General features: G+C 48.9%; 1 protein-coding gene across 9 annotated transcripts in view; it reads left to right on the top strand.

The window, feature by feature from the left end:
- The window catches only part of LYN (LYN proto-oncogene, Src family tyrosine kinase), a 128,295-nt gene that overhangs the window by 92,005 nt on the left and 11,325 nt on the right, over positions 1-24,965 (top strand). For all 9 annotated transcript variants that reach the window (XM_086695153.1, XM_086695154.1, XM_086695159.1 and 6 more), the window contains exons 11-12: positions 21,359-21,512; positions 24,383-24,514. In XM_086695153.1, the coding sequence (XP_086551279.1) occupies positions 21,359-21,512; positions 24,383-24,514 (286 nt within the window). The remainder of the gene's footprint in view (positions 1-21,358; positions 21,513-24,382; positions 24,515-24,965) is intronic.

The raw sequence follows: 24,965 nt of genomic DNA, 5'->3' as shown, positions 1-24,965 counted from the left end.
CTGAAGAATGGGAAACTGTCATTTAAAAATGGTGTCAAATGGGAACTCTTTTTCCCCGCTTTGGTGGGGGGCGGGCAGGGATGTTTAGCATATTGAAGCAGAGGGGCCATGAACTAGCTGTTACTCTTGTTTTAATTTTGATGGGAAAACTTTGTAGCAGCAGGAAGAGGCTTTAAGCTCATGTAAAGGGGAGGAAGCTGCGCCTCTGGTCTGCCTGCCAGATCTGCCTCGTATCTCGGTATTATTTTGTCCAGGGGCGGCAATTTCTGGTCAGTGCTAGTGTAAGCCACGGGATAATTCCCTGTCTAGGGACTCCTCATGGAGTGCAAGGCCAGCATTAAATTGAAGCCGTTTAGAGGTGGACACAGTTTGTGAGCGGCTGCCCACAATTCAGAAGTGGAGACGGGAGGGGCACCTGGGTGGCGCAGTCGGTTAAGCGTCCGACTTCAACCAGGTCACGATCTCGCGGTCCGGGAGTTCAAGCCCCGCGTCGGGCTCTGGGCTGATGGCTCGGAGACTGAAGCCTGCTTCCGATTCTGTGTCTCCCTCTCTCTCTGCCCCTCCCCCGTTCATGCTCTGTCTCTCTCTGTCCCAAAAATAAATAAACGTTGAAAAAAAAATTAAAAAACAAAAAAAACAAGAAGTGGGGAAGGGAGCAGCAGAGTGCGCATTCCAGTCGGTCTTTGTCTGATGCCCTTGGCTTAGGCTCCCCGTGTTCCCGCCACCCCCTTGGGAAACCTCCCTCTTCTTCGGCCACAAACATGTACAGAGAGCAGCCTGGCAGAGAAGTAACAGCAGTGGAGGGCACCGCACAGCAGGGGTGCAAATAGGAATATGGCGAGGCCGTTCTGGGACGGGCGCCGCAGGCTGCTGTCAGACCAGTGGGCGAGGTCTCAGGAAAAGGTAGGCTGCCTGGAGGAGGTGACCCGAAGAGCCAGGGTTAGCCCTGCTAGCCTGAAAGGGGCCGGATCTAGGAAGGAGTCTTTGAGAGAATTTGGTGCATAAGGACACGGCGGCGGGGGGGGGGGGGGGGGGGGGGGGGTGGGGGGGTGCACATAGGATGTGTGGAAAGAATGGGACGGGGACACAGAGCTGAGAGAGCCTGCCTAGGAGTATCGCCCACTCTCGAGTTATAGAGAAGGGACAGGTAACTGTTTGGTGGGTGACTGAAAAGACGTATTTGAGAAAGACAAAAAACGTTTATACTCAGCAAAAGTTCGCGCAGGAGGTACAGGTCTACCCTTTCCGTTTTGCTTGGCCCTTGGGTGTCAGTGGGTGCCGTTTGTATTTACTACAGTAGTATTTGTGCCTGCACACGCACCCACGCGTGCCCTCGAGGCGCTTGCTGTCCCCGCAGCCAGGGGAGCTCAAGAAGTGTCCTGGGAGGCTGGCCGATCTGATGACTTTCAATGGGACTTTGATTGACTTCCCAGAGAGCACCTGTGCGGGGGCGCGGAGGACAGCCCGGGGCAGAGCCCCAGGGAAAGGGCTGAGAGGGACAAGGATGGAGGCCAGCCTGGGGACACCAGGAGCACCCATCTGGGAGACAGCCCTGTAAGGAGGAGGGGGGATTTGGCCATTGGGATTTTTAAACAAGGAAGTCCTCGGAGAACTCGGCTAGACCCTGTCAGCGTGGTGGTTTAGGCAGAAGCCACATGCCTGGCCTCGTTGCCCCTCTCTGTCCCTGGCTCACCTCCCCTGTTCCCAGCTCCTCGGATCCTTTCCTCCGTTGGCACAGCTAAGTCTCTAAACCCGGCTGGCTTGTCTTCACCACCTCGTCTTCCCTGTCGGTCCTCCCCCGCCGTTCCCCAGCCCACACCCTGGAAACAGCTTATTCCTATCATAACTTAAATGCAATTATTTGGTCCTCATTTTCTTTTTTAAAATTTTTTTTTTCAACGTTTATTTATTTTTGGGACAGAAGGGACAGAGCATGAACGGGGGAGGGGCAGAGAGAGAGGGAGACACAGAATCGGAAACAGGCTCCAGGCTCTGAGCCATCAGCCCAGAGCCTGACGCGGGGCTCGAACTCCCGGACCGCGAGATCGTGACCTGGCTGAAGTCGGACGCTTAACCGACTGCGCCACCCAGGCGCCCCATGGTCCTCATTTTCAAAAGCAAGTTCATATTGGTTTTTTTCTATAAAATACCATTTTTATTTTTGTAAATGTTTACTTATTTTTGAGAGAGACAGAGCACAAGCAGGGGAGGGGCAGAGAGAGAGGGAGACACAGAATCCGAAGCAGGCTCCAGGCTCTGAGCTGGCAGCACAGAGCCCGACGCGGGGCTCGAACCCACAAACCGCGAGATCAGGACCTGAGCCGAAGTCGGAGGCTTAACCGACTGGGCCACCCAGGCGCCCCAACGAGGAATAATGTTTTAGCAGCAGCATTCTCTTTGTGTTTTACCTGGCAATCCTGTTCTCAAGGTCTCTCTCTCTCCTATTTCTTTGGCTTCCTCTTCCCAAGCTGCACAGAGTAGGCAGAGCCAATTGGATAAATGTGTTTGTACATTTTTTTTTTATTGTGGTCAAATATACGAATCATAAAATTTTTGCCATTAGAAATTTTTTTTAATGCTTATTTATTTTTGAAAGAGAGAGAGCATGCATGTGAGCGAGGCGGGGAGGGGCAGAGAGAGAGGGAGACCGAGGATCCAAAGCAGGCTCCGCACTGTCAGCACAGAGCCCGACGTGGGGCTCGAACTCATGAACCGCGTGATCATGACCTGAGCCGAAGTCGGATGCTTAACCGACTGAGCCACCCAGGCGCCCGCCTTCTGAATCCTTTTTAAGTGTGCAGTTCATGCCTGACGTACCTTCGCGCTGTTATGCGACTGTTCCCGGCGTCCATCTCCAGAACCTTCTCATCTTCTCACGCTGAAAGTGCCCACCCATTGAACACTAACCCCTCACTGCCTTCTCTCCCCAGCCCCTGGCAACCACCTTCTGATTCTCTGCCTCGGTGAAGTTGACCGCTCGAGGTTATCTCACCAATAGGATGATTGCGCATCCCCGCTTAGCTCCTTCAGTGCATTCCCACCACATTTGTAAAATCTGCCGCCCCTCCCCCCCCCCCCCACCGGCTCCTTCCTATCTTAGTGCCTCTCCCAAGCCCACTCCTGGAACCCACCCCTTCTGCACCGTGCCTTACCCCACCTCCTGCTCAAGGACACCTTCCCCAAGCATCCCTCCTAAAACAATCCCACCCCAAGCCCCCACTCACTCCATTCTTCTCTGTCTTGGCCTCCTGTTCCTTTCTTTCATAACATTTACTGCAGTTTGAACGTTTTGGTAAATTCTTGTCTACCTTTTATCCCCGGCTCTCAGCACAATGCCACGTAAATAGGATGTGCTCAATAATATTTGTTGAATGACTCTACTGACCAAAGTGGGGACTGTCTATAGTCAGTTTAAAACAATAAATTTCGGGGGCACCTGGGGGGCTCAGTCCATTAAGCAGCTGACTTAGGCTTGGGTCACGATCTCACAGCTCGTGAGATCACAGTTCTAGCCCCGCGTCAGGCTCTGTGCTGACAGCTCGGAGCCTGGAGCCTGCTTCGGATTCTGTGTCTCCCTCTCCCTCTCTGCCCCTTCCCTGCTCACGCGTTCTCTCCCTCCCTCTCTCTCTCTCTCTCTCTCTCTCTCAAAAATAAACATTAAAAATTTTTAAACAATAAATTCTTTGTTCTCTGCTTCACGCAGCTCTGAAAGAATGTTTAGAAGAATGTGTCTTTTAATGTGTGCTGGGTCACTATTCAGGTGTATTTAGCCATAAAGTATTTTCCTGATACATTTATTCTTCCTCTTCCTCCAAGTGTGTTTACTTTCCTGCACAAAACTTACTTTGTTGAACTAAACACAAGGGAGAGAAGAAGGAGGAAGTAGATACAAGTATCTGGGCCTTTATGCAAAGACAAAGAGCTGCTTTGTTTCTCATTCTCTGTGGAATCAAGAACACCAGGAGGAACGAGAAATTCTAAGTGAAACGTTTAACACCGAAGCCAGTGGTGGATGCATTTAATTTGGGGAGAGGGGAATACAAGCAAGTTTTTCCTCCCACTGTGTCATTCAGATCCTTGCATGGCCTTTTTCTGATTCTGGGAGAGCCCTGTAGCCTCACCTGCACCAGCAGGCAGGGGCAAGGGATGCTGGAATTCAAGTGGCCGTGTGGCTGGCTGATTCTTCTTCGAATGTCGGGATTTCCGGGGCGCCTGGGTGGCTCAGTCAGTTAAGCGTCAGACTCTTGGTTTCAGCTCAGGTCACAGCCTCCTGGTTTGTGAGTTCAATCCCGGCATCAGGCTCCATGCTGACAGTGCAGAGCCTGCTTGGGATTCTCTCTCTCCCTCTCTCTCTCTGCCCCTCCCCTGCTCACGCTCTCTGTCTGTCAAAAATAAATAAACTTAAAAATGGGGCACCCGGGTGGCTAAGTGGGTTAATAAACATCTGACTTCTGCTTAGGTCATGATCTCACACTCCGTGAGTTCGAGCCCCGTGTCGGGCTCTGTGCTGACAGCTCGGAGCCTAGAGCCTGCTTCAGATTCTGTGTCTCCCTCTCTCTGACCCTCTCCCATTCCCTCTCTCTCTCTCTCTCTTTCTCAAAAATAAATTAAAAGAAATTTTTTTAAACGTCAGGATTTCCAGGTCTTGTTAATTATTTTATCCACATCTCCTCTCATGTGTAGAACATAATTGGGCAACGCACGAGGTTACAGAACTGACTACGAAGATGATATTCCTACCTTTTACCCACAGAAGATCCATACCTTCCTTCTCCCTGACCGCCCCACCCCCCCCACCTCCCCCGCCAGGACCTCCAGCTTTGAGGTCCACCGCCCTCCGTGTAGTCGTCCCCGGATCCCTGGACGCTTGTCACTGCCACACTTCGGCTCGGGTTCACACTTTCTCCCTCCAGCCCCAGGAGACCCTGCCCTTGTTCGTAGGGACCCAAGCAGGTAGACCTTCAGACTCAGGCCTCCCTGCCTCTTGAGTTTTCCTCTTCTAGGACTCTGTCCTCTCTTCTCCACTGCCCCACATTCCCTGGGGATGACCCATGGCTCCACCCCTGCGCAAGTCCCATCCGGCCCTCTGGCCCCCCATGTGCCTGGCCCACTCCCGCCTCCAACAACTGTACCCCTTCCCGCCACTTCCCGCCCATGGAACCCGCTGCCTGTTGCCACGCCTCCCTCGCCCCCACCTCGTGTGTCTCTTCTGTCCCCACCAGGCCTCTGCAAGACTCCCTTGTGCCTCTCCGTTGGTCACACGTGCCTTAAGTCCAACTCTTTACTTGTTTTGCCCCCCCCGTCTCCTCCTGCTGCCACCGGCACGGATGTGACACACTGGCTCTTGGCACTGTTTTCTTTTTTTAATTTTTTTTTTTTTTAATTTTTTTTTCAACGTTTATTTATTTTTGGGACAGAGAGAGACAGAGCATGAACGGGGGAGGGGCAGAGAGAGAGGGAGACACAGAATCGGAAATAGGCTCCAGGCTCCAAGCCATCAGCCCAGAGCCCGACGCGGGGATCGAACTCACGGACCGCGAGATCGTGACCTGGCTGAAGTCGGACGCTTAACCGACTGCGCCACCCAGGCGCCCCAACCTGTTGCTTATATTTCTAAAAAAAATTTTTTAATTTATTTATTTTCGACGTTTTTTATTTTTTTTTTATTTTTGGGACAGAGAGAGACAGAGCATGAACGGGGGGGGGAGGAGGGGCAGAGAGAGAGGGAGACACAGAATCGGAAACAGGCTCCAGGCTCTGAGCCATCAGCCCAGAGCCTGACGCGGGGCTCGAACTCGCGGACCGCGAGATCGTGACCTGGCTGAATCGGACGCTTAACCGACTGCGCCACCCAGGCGCCCCTCTTTTTTTAATTTTTAATTTACATCCAAGTAAGTCAACACGGTGGCTCTTCCCACTTGCAATTCAAGGCCAGTACGGAGCTGCCTAGAACTTCTCCTCACGCTCCCAGACAGCTGACTCTCACCTTCTCCTCTGCCCCCGAACCTAACTCCTCCTTCCCCTTCTGTCTCTCAGTGGATTTCCTTGCTGTCTCTTTCGCCATCGCAGAAAGCCCCCCATTCTACTCCATCCCTCCTGCATCATTCCCCAGGTCCCATCCCCTCTTGCTTTTTCAAGACATTGTTCTAGAAATTCGGCCTTGGCGTTTTCCCCTCATTTCTCTGCCATTCTCAAAGGAATTAGAATAAAGGTCTCCCTTTCTTCCATGTCTCTCTCCAGCTACCCCCACCTCCATGTTTCTCCTCTCTTGTTTTGTAAGATCAAAAGCCCTGGCAGGACTAGCCTCATTTTTCCCAGCTCCTTTCCTCTTGCTCTCGAACTCGGCACCATTCGACCAAACACGTGTCCTGGCAAGCCTTGGATGGTCCCCACCACACTGAGTCCAAGGGCGTCGTCCCTCTGCCCCTTCTCTGGTGGCCCAGCAGCAGTGGTTGGAGCAGCCGGTCCCTCGCTGCTCCCAGACATGCTGGGATGCCATTCTCACTGGCCATTTCTTCCTCATCTCCCAAAATGTAAACATCGGAGGGGCCCAGAGCTCAGTCCTTGGACCTCCTCTTTCTTTCCCCATATTGACCTCCCAAGTGGTTCCATTGAAAGTGTGGTATTACTTTCCTAGAGGTGCCATAACAAATTCCTACCCCCTGGGTGGCCTAAAACAACAGGGATTTATTCTCTCACAGTTCCGGGGGCCAGAAGTCCTGCACAAAGATGTCGGCCTGGCTGTGTCCCCTCTGTAGGCTCTAGGGGAGAACACTTCCTTGCCTGTCCCACCTCCTAGTGCTCCCTAGTTTGTGGCCACAGTGCTCCACTCTGTCTCCTCCTTCACAGGCCTTCTCCTCCGCATCTGTGTCTCAAATCCCCTCTGCCACCCCCCTTATAAAGACACTGGTCGTTGGATTCAGGATATGCCTCCCTAGCGAGATCCTCAACTAATTAAAACTGCAAGGACTCCATTTCCAAATAAGTCACATCCCGAGGGTCCAGGTGGTCATGTCTCTGAGGGGGGGACGCTATCTGACCCAGCACAGCTGTCTGTACTGTGACCCCTCTGAAGTGTATGTCCCTAGCTTGATCTGCCTCCCTGAGCTAACGGCTTACTCAGCATCTCCCCGTGGCTGTGCATCGGGTATGTCAAACTCAACAATTCCCGAACTGAGCTCCTGTCCTTCCCCCTCCAGAGCCTGCCCACCCACCCATAGCTTCCTCCCCTTCGGGTGGTGGGATCTCCATCCTTCTAGTGGTCAGGCCCCAACCCCTGAAGTCGTTATTGACCCTCCTTCTCTTACACCGTGTGTCCAGTCCTTCCGCAAATCGGGTGATTCTGCCTCTAAAACAGACTCCCGTTCCTCACTCCCCCACCGCCGTCACTCTAACCCAAGTCCAACGCTCTCTCTCCAACCAAATTACTCAGTAGCTGCCTAATTAGGCTTGTCTGCCTTCAGCGCTTGTTTGTAACACCGTAGCCCGAGCGCTGCTTTGGAAACATGAATCAGACCAACGCCCTCCTCCCCTTGACCTCTGGTTACGCTTTGCCTCACTCAGAATAAGAGCAAAAGGCCCCAGAGTGGCTATTTATCTGCCTGCAGTGCTAGTCTTGTTGTGGGTTATCTTTGAGAAGTTTCATCTTTTCCTAACTGTTTGATTCTTTTATTTGTATGGAAGTCAGGGTATGTTACAGGGTTTCATGCACTTGCCTTATCATTAAGACTCACCTTGAGCCCTTGTTTAAAATCTGTAGATTTTTGGGTCCTTCTCTTGGATATCAGTAATTAAGGAGCAGAGCTCAGGACGATCAGCAGGTGTCTTGGGGGCTCTGATGAGTTCTGGAAAGCACTGCCACGGAGAATTTGCTGAACTGAGTGAGTGATCATTTTTCTAGGTCTTACGCCTTCTAAAGTACAGTTGCCCCTTGGACAACACAGGAGTTAGGGGCCCTGACCCCACACGCACTTGAAAATCTGTATATAACTTTTGACTCCCCCCTGGAGGTAACTACTGTATGGAAGACTTCCTGATAACATAAAGTCAATTAATACGTATTTTGTATATTACACATATTACACCCTGTATGACAGTAAAATAAGCTAAAGAGAAACCAGTTATTAAAATCATAAGGAGCGGGGCGCCTGGGTGGCCCGGTCGGTTGAGCGTCTGACTTCGGCTCAGGGCATGATCTCATGGTTGGTGGGTTCGAGCCCCGCGTCGGGCTCTGTGCTCATGGCTCAGAGCCTGGAGCCTGCTTCGGATTCTGTGTCTCCCTCTCTCTCTGCCCCTCCCCCACTCACACCCTGTCTCAAAAATAAACAAAAAAATTTAAGAATCATAAGAATACATTGACAGTAGTATACTGTATTTATTGACAAAAAAACAAAACAACCCACGTAAAAGTGACCCATGCAGTCTGAGTCTGTGTTCAAGGGTCAAGTGCACTGTTTCTTTTCCTCGTTGCAAAGCTGTGGCCAACAGGGAGGATTTTATTTCTCTTCCCATTTTACGTTTGTGAAGACCAGTAACTATTTTCTCCAGTTGTGAGGCACAGAAGATTCCCCCCCCCCCCCCCCCCCCCCCCCCCCCCCCGTTAACCAAATACTTGACAGCTTTCTCCTAAGATTCCGCCTTTCCGGTTCCCCACTCCTCCCATATCCTTAGGAAAAGGAAAAGAGACAGAAGCCATCGCGGAGAGCAGACCTTCACTGGCTCCGTTAATAAACACAGGCCACTTTGGAAGCTTATTTCAAAAGGGTTGAAATGTAGCAACGTGGATGGAACTGGAGAGTGTGATGCTAAGTGAAATAAGCCATACAGAGAAAGACAGATACCATATGGTTTCACTCTTATGTGGATCCTGAGAAACTTAACAGAAACCCATGGGGGAGGGGAAGGCAAAAAAAAAAAAAAGAGGTTAGAGTGGGAGAGAGCCAAAGTGTAAGAGACTCTTAAAAACTGAGAACAAACTGAGGGTTGATAAGGGGTGGGAGGGAGGGGAGGGCGGGTGATGGGTATTGAGGAGGGCACCTTTTGGGATGAGCACTGGGTGTTGCATGGAAACCAATTTGACAATAAATTTCATATATTGAAAAAAGAAAAATAAATAATAAAAATAAAAAAGAAATAAAAAGAGAAATGTAAATACAATGATTACAGCGCCTCTGTCTCAGGTATATTTGGAGTTTATCAGATCTCATCACAGGCTGCTTTCAGTTGGTCCCAGGAAAGAGAAGTCGGGGATTAGTTCCGGAGCCACAGCCCAGGCTTTGCCAACCCAGCCAAACTCAAGTTCTTTAAAGTGCGGCGTTGGAGTTGAAACACAGCACGCGCGCCTCTGTGTTTTCTTCCGTGCTTAGCTGTCCCACAACAGGGGACGTCTGTTTGCCGATGTGCTCTTTTCTGTCTGCCCCATTAGGAAGTAAATCCCACAGGGCAGGGACGCTGTTTCGTTGCCACCCGCCCAGAACAGGACCAGGCTCCTAGCGGGCAGACTGGCCTGTAAGTGGGAAACCCCGCCTCAGAATGACAGTGATCTCCATTCTTGTAGTGGACGAAGAGTGTCCTCTGGGGGTGGCATCCTCGTGAAGCTACAAGTGACCGGACCCCCCAGTACATTCCTAGCTGCTTTCTGTTAACTTGGGGCATACCTACGTATTGATATGATTGTGTAAGTGTGAATACGTACCTAGTGAGTAATCCTAGAAGTCTTTCAAAGCGGACGTAGCACAAAACAGGTATTCATGCTCTGGGAAATTCTTGGAAAATGTGATCCATATCAGATCTTTTTTTTTTTTTTTTTTTTTTAACAGAGGTTGTTTTGCTTAGTAGAAGTCAGTGCAGGAGCACCTGGGCGGCTCAGTCGGTTAAGCTTTCGGCTCTTGATTTCTTTTTTTTTTTTTTAATTTTTTTTTTCAACGTTTATTTATTTTTGGGACAGAGAGAGACAGAGCATGAACAGGGGAGGGGCAGAGAGAGAGGGAGACACAGAATCGGAAACAGGCTCCAGGCTCCGAGCCATCAGCCCAGAGCCTGACGCGGGGCTCGAACTCACGGACCGCGAGATCGTGACCTGGCTGAAGTCGGACGCTTAACCGACTGCGCCACCCAGGCGCCCCTCGGCTCTTGATTTCAACTCAGGTCATGATCTCACGGTTCATGAGTTTGAGCCCCACGTCAGGGTCTGTGCTGACAGCTTGGAGTCTGCTTGGGATTCTCTCTCTCTCTTCCTCCCCTGTTCTCTCTGTCTCAAAATAAATAATCATTAAGAAAAAGTCAGTGCACGTTTCTGATAGAAATATTGAAAACAAATGAAAACATAGCATTCAGATGCCATTTTCCTGTTATAAGCTTTCTCGTGTGTTCTTATGCTACATTTCAGTTTTATTTGTTTAATGATATTTTTTTAAGCATTGCATTGATAATGGGTTTAAAAAGAAGAAAAGTCAAAGTAAAGTATACTCTAGCTTAGAAACTAAAAACCTTATACCCCGATTCCTCGGTCCCAATTTTAGCAATTCTAATGCATCATTCCAGTTACCAGCATTGGTTATGGTCATTCCTCCCGGTCCCCACGGAAATGCATGATATGTACAATATGCTGCAACTCCGTAGCTTGATGTATCTTGGCTATTTTTGTATCAGTGTAGAATGATCCCCCTCATTCTTTGTTTAAGCTTATTTATTCTGAGAGAGAGCGTGAGTAGGGGAGAGGCAGAAAGAGAGGGAGAGGGAGAATCCCAAGCAGGCTGTCAGCACAGAACCCACCTTCTAATCCTCTCTCTCTCCCTCTCTCTCCCCCTCTCTCCCTCCCTCCCTCTCTCTCCCTCTCTCTCTCTCTCTCTCTCTCTCTCTCTCGATCTCTCTCTGCATCTCTCTCTCTCTCAAAAATAAATAAAACATTTAAAAAAATGAAATTAATTGTAGGTTGTAGATCTACCAAAAGTGTGTGTACATTTAAAATTTTGATAGTTACTCCTGAAAGTCTTTCCGAAAAATGAGAGTATCTTTTGTCTCATCTCCTTGCCCAAACTTGGTATTGTTAGCATTCTCCAATCCAGTCGGATAGATCAGATTTAGCATTCATTATTGTAATTTATGTTTATTTAACATAGATGAGGTCAAGCACCTTTTTCATATTTATTCTTTGCAGTATATTTTTCTGCGAACTCTTTAAACCTTCTGCTCATTTTTTCTATTAGCTCCTCACCATCCATTTTAATTATTTCTAATTATGCATTAGATTTGTACTATAAATTCTGTGTTTTGTATGTATTGGACTGAATATTTTTTCAATATTTTTCCAATATATTTTCCAATAATTTTTCCTTTTATTAAAAATAAATATCACGTTATAAACATGTATGTGCTGGGGCGCCTGGGTGGCTCAGTTGGTTGAATGTCCGACTTCAGCTCAGGTCACGATCTCACGGTCAGTGATTTCGAGCCCCGCATCAGGCTCTGAGCTGATGGCTCGGAGCCTGGAGCCTGCTTCCGATTCGGTGTCTCCCTCTCTCTCTGCCCCTCCCCCGTTCATGCTCTGTCTCTCTCTGTCCCAAAAATAAATAAACGTTGAAAAAAATTAAAAAAAAAACATGTATGTGCCTTTACAACATAATATTCTGTTCCTATGATTATACGATGATTTCCTTAACATTCTGATATGAAGAACCTCCAATTCTTCCCTAATATAAATAACAATACAAAACATTTCTGGGGACAAACCTTTACTCATTTTGTTTCCTTACCACGGAACCCCTGCCCATCGCCTGCCCACTAGCCAGATAACAAGATCAGAATATAAATGTTTTTTATGTCTCTTGACACTCAGCTTGTTTTCACTGAGCAAAATTTGGCTTTTTTGGTTTGTGTCAAGTTTTTATTTAAATTCTAGTTGGGGCGCCCGGGTGGCTCAGTCTTTTGAGCATCCGACTTCGGCTCCGGTCATGATCTCGCAGTCCGTGGGTTCGAGCCCCATGTTGGGCTTTGTGCTGACGTCTCAGAGCCTGGAGCCTGCTTCGGATTCTGTGTCCTCTCTCTCTACCCCTTCCCGGCTTGCACTCTGTCTCTCTCTCTCTCTCTCTCAAAACTAAATAAACATTAAAAAAAAAAAAAAAATCTAAATACTAGTTAGTTACCGTAGAGTGTAATATTGGCTTCAGGAATAGAATTTATTGATTCCTCACTTACACGTAAGACCCAGTGGCAATGAATAGAGTGAATTGTTTCTCAGTTTGAGGTGTCAGGGCGGGGGGACCGTCTGGGTTGGTTCACATCCCACCTCGGAGGAAATCGGTATTCGAGCTCAGAAACAAGACCCATCGGGTTCTTTTCTCACTTCCTCCCACTGCGGCGGGATAAGTTGTGAACCATTTGCTTCCTTCTCAAAATCTGCTTGCTTTTCAAAGCGATAAGCAGGAGCAGGGCTCATTAGCCACAGATCAGGGGGTAGCTCGTTTACGGCACAGTAGTACCGACGAAACTGATGACGACGGAAGAGGGGACGGTAAGCAAAGGAGCTTTCTGATCCCCAGTGTCATTGATTCACCACCTTGTCCTGAGTGTGCAGAACTGGCCAGTCTCTTTCGCGGCAGGGGTGGGGGCGTCGTTGGCGGACCATCCCTTTACCGTCTCGGGCAGCTGGTGGGAGGGAGCTCGCTGCCCACCGCGAGCAGAGGCAGCGTCTTCAAGTTTAGCCCCTGCCAAGGCCGCTCGCGTCCAGTCGGCCAAAGCCGAGAGCTGCGAGCTGCCAGCCGGCGTGCCGGGGACCACACTCCGCCCTGTGCCGCAGCTTCCTGCCACTGTCCCTGGGCTCCACGGAATCCGCTCCGCTGTCTGTCATGTCACCGTTAGGAGCCACATCTGGATTTTGGTCTTTTCTGTTATTAACAGCAGCAGCAGGAGGAGGAGCGTAGCAGTGACGAGAGTCGTCATCTTGAGCTGAACGTCCTTCTGTTCTCTTAATCTCCTCTGGACTTTACCAGGTTGTTACTGATTTTAGCCCCATTTTGCCAAGTGGGAAACTGGAGGCTTTGAGGAGAATCCCAGCCCCATCTTGTCTAAACTCCAGCTGAGCCCTTCTAAAGTTTGGGACGCAGAGTCGCAAGGGTCCCAACTGTGTCCCGAGGCAGCGTCGGTAATCTCTTTCCCGCCAGGCCCTAGGTGGGTCGTCGCCAGGGTTTATGAGAGGCCGGATGGAGGAGCTGCCCCAGGCGAAGAAGTGATTCGGGAGGAGCTTTCCCTGCTTCCCAGTTTGGTTCGGTCCTGCCTGGTGAGCCACCGGGAAGCTGCACCTTGATCAGCAAGCTGCACCCACAGGTGGGTGGGTGACAAGTGCTGTGCTGGGCTCCCTGCGGCAGAAAGCCTTTGCTGGGCTCAGGTCCTGCTTCCCGACGGTGCGAGGCTTCCACTATAGCTGTGGGGGAGGGGCGTGTGAAATAAACAGAACAGAAAATCTACCATTTTTAAGTGCGCAGCTCAGTGGCAGGGCCGTGCAATCATTACCACCGTCCATCTCCAGAACTTTTTTCACCTTGCAAAAATTAAAAAAAAAGAAAAAAAAATTTTTTTTTAGGTTTATTTATTTTTGATAGAGACAGAGCACAAGTGGGGGAGGGGCAGAGAGAGAAGGAGACGCAGAATCCGAAGCAGGCTCCAGGCTCTGAGCCGGCAGCCCAGAACCCGACACGGGGCTCGAACTCACAAAGTGCGAGATCATGACCTGAGCTGAAATCGGTCACTTCACCGACTGAGCCACCCAGGCGCCCCTCACCTTGCAAAAATAAAACACTATACCCATCAAACAACTCCCCGTTCCCCCTCCCACTGGCCTCTTGCAACCACCATTTTCCTTTGTGTCTACGAATTTGACTACGTGAAGTCCGTGACATGAGTGGAACCATACAGCATTTGCCCTTTCGTGCCTGGCTTAGTTCACTTCACCTAATGTCCTCGAGGCTCATCCATGTTGTAGCAGGTGTCAAAATTTCACTCCTCTTTAAGGCTAAATATTCTGTCGTATGTATAGATCACGTTCTGCTTATCCATTCACTCATCAGTGGACTCTTAGGTTGCTTCCACCATTTGACTGTCGTGAATAATGCCGCTGTGAATAGGGGTGTACAGATATCCGTCAGATATTGTATAAATATCTGCTTTTAATTTGGGGCGTATGTACCCAGAAGCGGAATCGATGGATCCCAGGATAATTCCATTTTGTGTGGTAATGTTTTTAGGAATACCTGTTCTGTCTTCCTTATATGGTTGTAGCATTCTGCATTCCCACCAGCAGTGCACAAGGGTTCCAGATGTCTCCATATCCTCACCGACACTTGTTACTTTCTGTTTTTCTTTGGTGTCTCTTTGTTGGTCTTTACAATAGCCATCCTGATGGGCGTGAAGTAGTCTAATTAAAGTTCTCTCAAGAAAACCTCTATGGGAATTAGTTGACAGATTTGTCTTCCTTTTTCGCTAAAGAAGGTGAGTCTCCTTCATGGAAACTTGCTGATTTGAGTATGATTATTCAACGAAACTGTCTCCATGGAAAGTTTGATGTCGGTTTGATTAAATTTTGACCGGTCACAGGAAACTTATGAGCCCCAAGTTCGCATGTGCCAAACTGCCCTCATCTGAGAGCTCTGACGGTAGTCGGACAGACTGAAAACTTTAACTTGGCCACTTTTTAAGTTATCTAGTTTTGGGTTTTTTTCCTCTCTCTCTCTCTCTTTTCCCTCCTTTTACCTGCTTGTGAGCATTCCACTACGTGTACCTCTTGGTAAAGGAAGATGCCAGTCTGGATGAAGGGTTCAGAGCGCAGGTGGTGGGACCAGCCAGACTTGGATTAAAACCCAAGTTTATCCAGGAAAAAATGACCTTCTCCAAGACTCCGCTTCCTCATCCTTACCACGAATATCGCCCGCCTCGTGGGCTTGTTTTAAGGAGTATAATAAATGCTTCGCCAGATGCCTGGGCAGAGTAAGCAGCGTGTAGCTATAATCGTCACCGTCCCCACCATCATTATCAAAGGAAAAGACTTCACTATTTCTTAGCAGTTTTGCTTGACAGGGAAGAATAAAGAAGAACGTTATAATAACCAAATAAAGCTAAAACAAAATTTCTAGGAAGTTTTGACCCAAAACCCAGCGGGGGGTGAGCTCCGTGCTCCCTCCATCCAAACTACACATTAAAGACTGTAGGAATCCAGTGTAGAAAGATCAATGAATATTTATAGAGGAGTGTTTCTATAAAACCATCCAGTGCTGTAAGACACGTGCTGCCACATTTGGACTACAGAGGGGATGTGTTCTCACTTAAGCTTTCTGTTTGAAAGCTCCCTGTTGTCTTTATGTCATTAAATGGTCTTTAGGTCAGTTGGGATGGACTCTAGAGGCTTCCTGTTACAAGGACCCTTCACACAGACCCTAGGTTTTACTCAGTTGTTCCTCATTTGTTCCATTCCAGCCTATTAATCCTATCCCCATCATTATTTCACGAGCCCCCTAGGGCATTTGAAAGTAATTAGTGATTGGAATCCTCTTTTTCCCAAGTGTAGGAAGGAAATGCCTATCTAAAGAATGAAGTTACCGATGCCTAATAGGACAGGTAAAGCATAAGGAAACCAGATTTTTTTATTCTCTCCTGCCTTTTGGCACTTTGCTTGTTTAATTTCTCTCGTTGCTGGTCTAGATGACAAATGTTTTCCAACCAGCCAATTCTGAGACAGGTTGTATTTTCAGTTCCAGTTTCTCATTTAGGCTGGAACTTCCTGGGGCAGATTTTAGCTTTGCTTGAGAGATCACGCTGAGTCCCTCAATTAGGCTCCTTCCATTCCTTTGTTCCCTCCGTCATCCGATTCAAATGCAGGCTTCTTCCTCATTAAAATAAAAAATGACTCACTAAGCCAGATAGCTTGTTCCTTGCCAATTTCTCAGGAAAGTGATAGTAATTAGGACCAACAGAACACCGGAGCAAGACTTCAGAGCAAGGCCATCCACACGAGCCTTTTGTTATCTGTCCAAAGCATCACTCCGATTCTCTGGTGAAAGCAGCCCAGTGTGTGTGCCCAGCAGACCATCCACAGAGCACAGGCCTGGGAAGGCTACTGAAGGCTCAGAGCCTGTGAACCGGAGGGAGCCTACTGGAAGGCGGGCGGGGGAGAGGGGGGCGTGAGTCCTGTGTGGGATGCTGGGACGCTGGTTGCTGATGGGGCTTCTAAGAAAAACAGGAAAAGATGCGTGACCTCTGTAGTCAGTTGCTAGCAAGGAAGGTCACTTGCAAGGTTTATTTGAGCTCTGCTTTGGTATGTAAGAACATAATTGAGATTTTTTTTTTCCCCCTCCAGAGTTGTAGTCCACATGAGATAAGCCTCTGATACTGACCCAAAGCCTGTAGTCATTAGGTATTTTCTGCCCCAAGCGGAACTGTACTGAGAGCCGCGAGTCGGTCACTGGCAACTCGCGTCTCCATAAATGTATTTGATGATGGAAGCCACGGGTCACTGAAAAGGGCAGGACCCGTGTGGCCTTCCTCAGAGCGGCCCAGGCAGGGGTGTGTGGAGAGGGTCTGCTGAGCTGCCTGCCATGTTTACGCTTCCTTTGGGGAAGAGGAACACACAGACTTTCTCTACCTAAATGTTACTGTTGGAGCAGGAATTTAAAAACGAGTGAACTCAGCTCAAATGCTTCTGAAAAGTTTGGTGTGATTTCCGACCTTGTACCCTGGGGGGGAAAAATGTATTTGCAAAGTAAATAGGACTCTAGATTTTGTGTTCCGTCCCCACTTTGCATACGTGAGTGTGTATGTGTTTGTTTGCAGTAGAAAATGATGGGCAGAGGGAGCAGAGGCTGTTAAGAGTTCTGAACACTCGCCCTGCGCTTGTGTTGTATTTGTGTGTGTACGTGTGTGTGTCTGTAAAACCACATCTGTAGACGTGGATGTACCAGAACGTAGACACCCACGGACCGCAACGCCCCATCGAGTGTGCCCGAGAGGACCCTCTGAGATGCTGGGTGAGGATCGGAAACCCACCCCCCCAATCCAGCTCACCCACCCACCAGGTCACCTGCCCTTGGAAGACATGGCGCCTTCTGATTTGTCGTGGGCCAGGGAGGGTACACGGGTTGGGAGGGAGGACACTTTCTATTTCACACCAGCAGCAAAAATAGGCCAGTGTGTTTGGGGTTAGAACATTTGATAACCCCTTCTTTCTCTGGTTGCACACCTATTTTTAGCCCCTTGACTTCCCCCATGTTTGAAAGCTGATTGGCAGACCCCTGATGACCAATGTCTTTTCTTCTAACAGCACATTCAAATGGCCTCTCGGAAAAACTTGCATTGCATGAGACCTAAAGCCTGCTTATTTAACACCTGCCCTTTAACTCAGGAAACAGCATGTTTAATGTCGCCCCCGTGCCTAGAACTTTCACCAGGTACTAGATGCCTGGAATTTCACCAGAGCCCATTTGGGCTACTGGCCCAGGCTGGGATCCCAGGGGGTCACCATCTTAGTTAATAATTCCTCACTGCCCTCTCAGGACAGCAGTGAACAACACGCGTGTGCACACACACACACCCCAAAGGCAGAAATGTCACCCTCATATATTTCCACTGAAGGTACAGAAAGAGGAACCAAGAAATGTACGTTTGTCATGCTATTTGAGCTGAAGAGCATGAGAAATGCAAAACACACCCAAACCTAAATCAGTTCGCTTAAAACCAGGAGCACGAAAACATGGCCAACGTTACTTTTTACTGACTGTTCTCATTTTAGATGATGGAGGTGCTTTGTAGTTCAAATTTCCCCAGTAGCTTCACACCCAGACTCTCTAATACAGAGTCAGGAATTGGCACACGGACAGAAGAGACCTATTTAATTGCTGCTTTAGCCTCAGCAGGTGGTTTGCAGAATTGAGGTCCTCTCGTGTTTGTACATCCCTGGGCCTGGCGTTGTGAAACTGCCGTGGTCCGGGATGATGAGAGAATCTCTTCATCTGATTTAAAACATAAAGGTCAAGTCAAGGGTGCCTGGGTGGCTCAGTCGCTTAAGCGCCCGACTCTTGGTTTCGGCTCACGTCATGATCCCCCAGTTCGTGGGATCGAGCCCCACGTCGGGCTCACTGCTGTCCGCTCAGAGCCTGCTTCAGATCTTCTGTCCCCCCTCTCTCTGCCCCTCCCCTACTCATGCATGTTCTCTCTCTCTCTCAAACATAAATAAATATTAAGAAAACCATTTTTAAAGAAATACTAGCGGGGCGCCTGGGTGGCGCAGTCGGTTAAGCGTCCGACCTCAGCCAGGTCACGATCTCGCGCTCCGTGAGTTCGAGCCCCGCGTCGGGCTCTGGGCTGATGGCTCAGAGCCTGGAGCCTGCTTCCCATTCTGTGTCTCCCTTTCTCTGCCCCTTCCCCGTTCATGCTCTGTCTCTCTCTGTCCCCAAAATAAATAAACGTTGAAAAAAAAATTTAAAAAAAAAAAAAAAGAAATACTAGCATAGGGGTTAAGCTTTCATTTTAACCGCTAAACGTACACAAGGGAAATTAAATTGACTTCCAGACCATCACATTAACCTGTGGTATGATTCTGGGAAAGAAATTTCCTTTCAGCCTCGTTAAAGTTCCAAGGGCAAGGATAATTATTGCCTTTTTTTTTTTTTTTTTTAATAACATATGGGTCATCAAAATCTGTCCCCAAGAGCCAGAGAGGTGTGGATACTTGGTGCCATGTTCTAGAAGCTCTGTCCACGCCACCAGTGCACATCTGTGTGGGTCATCTGCTTCCTGAGTGCTCTGGCCAACTGCGGTGCAGGCCCAGGTTGAGATTGTAGCCAACTTTGGCTGCTGGGCTTCCTGACCGGTTTACGTATAGTTACTGGAATGTTACATAAGGGCCCAGGAACAGAAACGGGCACACCCTACGCCTGCCCTGATTTATATTCCCGCAGGGCTCGTAGGTAAACAGGTGAGGAGCAGAGAGCCCTGGATCCACAGCATTCCCCGAGGAGAGCTGGGTAAGGCTTCTTAGAGGCAGTGACTTCCCCACTGAGGCCCTCAGAATGAGTTGGCCAGGCCAAAGAGACCAGAGTGAATGTGCCCAGCAGAGGCAGCTGGGGAACCAGGATACGGGACAGGAGCTGCTCGTGGTGAGGAGGCCGGAGGGCCGAGCAGGGGCCGGTCACACGGGGCCTCAGTGGCGGGGTTACAGAGTTCAGACATTGGCCTGAGGCTGGCTTTGAGCAGGGAGTGACCCGGCCGGACTCACACAGAGGACTAAAGCGTTTCTGTCGAGGGATGAGGTCACCTGGGCCCTCACGGAAGTGAGGGCTGGCCAAGCAGGGACCTGACTCCAACTTCACCAGGTAGGGGTTCACGTAGGCTGGGTCTTTCACGCCACCTGCCTAGTCAAGGGCCACACGCACCGCTCTTGCTTGTAAAAAGCTCTGAGAAGAGGTTTGGTGAAGGAAGGTTCCAGGAGATAGAAGTGAAAGCAGAAAAGGTACAGGGTGTGGCTTCGGCCCTGGAGGTGTTTACTGTCTGGCGGGCCTGACACGATAAACACATTAAACAGCGTAAAAATAAAGACCGAGCTCTAATCGGTACCAGCACGTGGTTTTGTACAAGGTGACCCTTGACGGTGGGCAGAGAGTGACGAGAACGCATCGCAGAGGAGTTGAGGGAAGGGGAGGAAAGGCATTCCAGGAGAGGGTCCAGGAGAAGCACAGCCGGTAACAAGGAACAACACCTTGGCAAAGCGGCTTGGCCTTGCTGAAAGGGGGTTTGAACCGAGTGGATGAGGGGTGAAAGTCAGGCCCTCCGAGCTGAGACTCTTGGATTTCAAGATAGAATCCAGAAGAATACATTCATTCCTATGTGACGCGATCCTAATTAGAACTTTCTCTCTAACTGCTCACCAGATACAGTTCCCTCCTTCCCTCCCTCCCTCCCTCCTTCCTTCCTTCCTCCCTTCCTTCCTTCCCTCCTTCCTTCCTTCCCTCCTTCCTTCCAGATCCTTATCTTCATAATTTGGTAATGTTTTTCCCTAAACATCTCATTTGGATTTCCTTAAAAACTGAGTTCCGCGAGTAGTAGTTTCACCTCCCTGGCTTTACTACAGTTTTGTTTAAATCTTTGCTTCTTTCCTGCTAGCGTGCTTTATTGTCAGGGTGAAGCTCTGTGGTCATCGACAGTGCGGGGAGAGCTTGGAGAACCGGCCCTGTGGGCTGCTGATGAACCTGACAGCAAGGATCTTGCTGACCAAGGACATCCTGTTCTTAATACCCTGATAATTTCCTTGTGTGAGCATGGCCCTTTCTCCAGCTCTGTTTTCTCATTTGAAGCACGGGGCTCATGACATCCGTGTAGCTCCGTGCAATTTAGTGGGGGTCTTAAAAAAGATTCCCCACACATTAGGGAACGTCAACACACATAGCTATGACAAAAATCTGGTTGAGATGTGATCACTGTTGATGGGGTTTTGGGGTGATGGCGGGGTTTGGAGCTTATGGCCAAGAAAGAATTCTTGAAGACACCTTTGGTGCAAAAAGGTGATTTTATTAAAGCGTGAGGACAGAACCTCAACCCTGGGGTTGCGTGGAATGACTGCTTATATACTGTGGGGTTGGGGGAGGTAAAGTCAAGGCTTCTCAAAGTGATTTCCGTATGCTAAAGAGGATTGACAGGTGACTGGAGGCCTAGCTGTTGTCAGCTAAGGTTGTTTCTCCATTTAGCAAAGCATAATCATTTCCTGGAGATTAGGCTGTTGATGAGATATCTATAAACTGATGGAGACGTGATCAGTTTAACCATTTGTTTTCTGTCCTTTCCTTTGTTCTTGGGCAGCCAGGAGTGCCTGAGAAATATCACACGCGTCCCACCGGAGTGTGTGTGGGGGTGGGGGGGTGGTGGTCGGGTGGAGGGGTTGTGCTAGCTTGTGCTTGGCCCTCAGCTTGCCTTATGGCCCTTTTCAACTCTCATTGGAGATTTGGGGTGGGGGCAGCTCTTTTAGAAAGGACTCAAAATAGCAGTTGTAATTTATCCACTGTATTTATTTGTTTATTTGAGAGACAAAGAGAGTGAGCAGGGGAGGGGCAGAGAGAGAGACAGAGAGAATCCCAAGCAGGCTCTGTCCTGTCAGCACAGAGCCCAACGCAGTGAGATCATGGCCCGAGTCGAAACCAGGAGTCGGACTCTTAACTGACTGAGCCTCTCAGGCGCCCGCCTACCCACTGTTTTCAAATTTTTGAAAGCTCAGAATAATAGACGGGAAAGGGTTTCAGGAACTCGTAAGTCTTTTTGGTTTTCCTGATGGTCCTCTGTGATAGGTTACCCTCAACGGAAAATGAGAGCCCTTTTCTGTTTGCAGATTGCAGAGGGAATGGCATACATCGAGAGGAAGAACTACATTCACCGAGATCTACGAGCAGCGAACGTTCTGGTCTCTGAGTCACTCATGTGCAAAATTGCGGATTTTGGGCTCGCTCGCGTGATCGAGGACAATGAGTACACAGCAAGGGAAGGTATGTTGTCCTCACCGCTTCAGCTGTCTTGCTGTTTCGTTTTATTTCGTTTCTCTCTCTCTCCCTTTCTCTCTCTCTCTTTTTTCTTTTACAAAGCAATTACAATAGTCATCATTTTAAAAAAAGAACTCCTGGGGCTCCTGGATGGCTCAGTTGGTTAAGCGTCCGACTTTGGCTCAGGTCATGATCTCGCGATCTGTGGGTTCAAGCCCCACGTCGGGCTCTGTGCTGACAGCTCAGAGCCTGGAGCTGCTTCGGATTCTGTGTGTGTCTCTCTGCCCCTCCCCCCACTCGCCCTCTGTGTCTGTCTGTCTCTCTCTCTCTCCCCCCAAAAATGAATAAACCTTAAAAAAAATTTTAAAAAGAAGAAAAGAACTCCTTTGGTAAAATGTTCACAATGTACCGTAGTTGCTGTTTGTGGGTCTATTCTAATAATCGTTTTTAAAAAATTACTCTCCTGATTAACTCCACACACTGTGTGTAAAGTTTATAAATGTTGTCATCTGTATTCCATTTTTTTTTTTAATTTTTTTTTCAACGTTTATTTATTTTTGGGACAGAGAGAGACAGAGCATGAACGGGGGAGGGGCAGAGAGAGAGGGAGACACAGAATCGGAAACAGGCTCCAGGCTCCGAGCCATCAGCCCAGAGCCCGACGCGGGGCTCGAACCCACGGACCGCGAGATCGTGACCTGGCTGAAGTCAGACGCTTAACCGACTGCGCCACCCAGGCGCCCCGTCATCTGTATTTCAATTAAGCAAAGGAAAACAAAGAGAGACTTGGCAAACAAAGATTAGACTTTGTTGCTAATTGTATGTTAAAGCTTTTTGCCCAAACAACGAAGCACACTGTTCCTAACTGTGGAGAAAACATTTGTAACGATAATTCTGTATCCTCTATTCTGGCCTTTCGATTGCGAATCAAAACTTGGCAAGTATGGCACACGGAGAAGTAAATGTAATGCTACAAAAACACACCCCTTTTATTTAACCACGTTCCATGTTCTTCTACACATACTAAAACGCACAGAGTAAGCTGGCTCATGGCTCTCTCTGTCTGGGGCTGTGCTCGCCTTTCCGTGTTGCTTAAGGTCTGAGGATCCTGAAGGTCTCACTCACGAAAGTTGCGTGCATATCTTTGTAGAGCCAAGCACTCTCTTGACATTCCCAAAAATGATTAAACAAGGCTTATTTTCCTGGAAACACACGCGTGCCGTTTCTGGAAGACGTCTACTGGATTTATAAAGGCGCATTGAGGGGCGCCTGGGGGGCTCAGTCGGTTAAGTGTCCGACTTCAGCTCGGGTCGTGGTCTCCCCGGTTTGTGAGTTCGAGCCCCGCACCGGGCTCTGTGCTGCCAGCTAAGAGTCTGTGTCTCCCTTTCTCTCTGCCCCTCCTTTACTTGTGCTCTCTGTCTCTCAAAAATGAATAAATGTTAAAAAATGTTAAAAAAAAAAAAAAAAAAAGGTGCATTGGAAACACCGCTTTGATCTGTTTAGCGTCTCTTGTGCCCATCATGGTTCAGGCGGCTCCCCCCTGAGGTTGGGTAATAACTTGTCCTCAGCGAAAAGGCAGCGAAAAGGCGAATAGGCCACGTTGTTGTCCTATCATCACCCTTCCCACCTTCTAGGTCAGGCCACGGGGACATTCGGCAGCTGCTAAGGCCTCATAGTAAGTGGGAGAGCCAAGAATCGAACCCAGGAGGGGTAGCCTCGACCTACACCAGCCGGAATATATTCCACTGGTTTTGTTGGATATGACGAGACTGGTGTCTCACAAAAATAACTAACTGTTCTCGTGTGAGACAGGTGGCTTAGCTCAGAGAGCTTGGGTTCTAGAATTAAATAGTGGCCATTTCAGGGCAACGGGAATGTTTAGCCTGTGCCAAGCACGCAGATCAACCCAGTTGACTCTGGCACCAACCTTGGGGAGGTTCCGTCTCCTCAGGGTCGAGACGGAGAGATACAGGTGCCCAGAAGGCCTAAAGACAGTTAAGTGACTTGCCAGGGTCACACCAAGTTGGAAACAGCAGACCTGGGATTCAAAGCAGGGCGCGCTGGGCAGGACTGACCTCCCCCCACCCACCTCAAGACACCCTGCCCCTCCCCCACCCACCCCCCCGACCCCCCCCTGCTGCTGCCCAGCCCTGTGGGGTTAATCGCCAGAACATGCTAGAGTGAGTACCCTGCGTGCAGGACCTAGCTGTTCTACAGGGCCGTCTCCTGTCCTTACTGTTCTAGTTCGGATTTCCAACTTGGGTCTGATACTTCAAGAAATTCCCGAATCCTGGTGTCCTTACTGCTTCCCTCTGGGCAGATCATTATGCTACTCAGTTCCCGCAAGTAGTAATGTTTGCTCCGAGCAAATGAAGGCAGGAGACCTGAACATTTGGAGTCGTATCTAAAATTCCCGCTGGTGTGGGTTTACAGAGATTGCCCTCCAGAATGTGCGCGTCAAGGGATTATTTATATTCCATACAAACATAGAATGGGTCCGGTGACCATCTGAACACTGAGGATGTATGCTTTGGAGACCGGTGTCGAGGGACGAATATGTGAGCGAAGAATAAATGCCTATACATTCCGTGTCATGTTCTTTTGTTTCAGGTGGGCCCGTCATGATGTCCCTGGGAGGGCACACAAGGAACTTTGTTTCTCACAAGGGGAATGCCCAAAAGGGACACAGGGGAGGGAGGCGACTATTTTCAGTATGATGTTTTCTACTGTCTCTGTTTTGTACTGTATGGAGGCACTCTCCATTCAAAAGAAATGATTAAAATCTTCCCCCAGAGAAGGAAAGTATGAAGGCCACATGCCCAGGACTTTTTTCGTGTCAGCTCAGAGGCCCAAGTGACACATGTCTTCTCCCTTAGGTGCCAAATTCCCCATCAAGTGGACGGCTCCAGAAGCGATCAACTTTGGATGTTTCACGATTAAGTCTGATGTGTGGTCCTTTGGAATTCTCCTGTACGAAATCGTCACCTACGGGAAAATTCCCTACCCAGGTATCGTCTGCTTACCTATTTTCATTCGAGTAGTACCCATGAAGAAAAAAAAGCCAAAGGGCAGGAGGCATAAAAAAACAAGCCCATCCCAAAAGTTAAGAATAAGCCCTTTGTGCTAGAACTTGACTGTGACTATCTTTAGTGGAAAGTGCTCTAAAATAGGCTTAGACACTTTCCTGCCTTCTTATTGGTTGATGTGTATTGAATGTGTATTGATTGAATGTGTATTCCCTTTTTCAAAAAAATTTTTTAACATTTTATTTCATTTTTTGATTGAATGTGTATTCCCTTTTATTTTTATTTTTTTTTATTTTTTTTTTCCCAACGTTTATTTATTTTTGGGACAGAGAGAGACAGAGCATGAACGGGGGAGGGGCAGAGAGAGAGGGAGACACAGAATCGGAAACAGGCTCCAGGCTCCGAGCCATCAGCCCAGAGCCCGACGCGGGGC

Source organism: Puma concolor, chromosome F2 (assembly GCF_028749965.1).
Source record: "Puma concolor isolate L17-30 chromosome F2, mPumCon1.1.hap2, whole genome shotgun sequence".
Classification (NCBI taxonomy): domain Eukaryota; kingdom Metazoa; phylum Chordata; class Mammalia; order Carnivora; family Felidae; genus Puma; species Puma concolor.
This window is presented reverse-complemented; position numbering and strand designations above follow the sequence as displayed.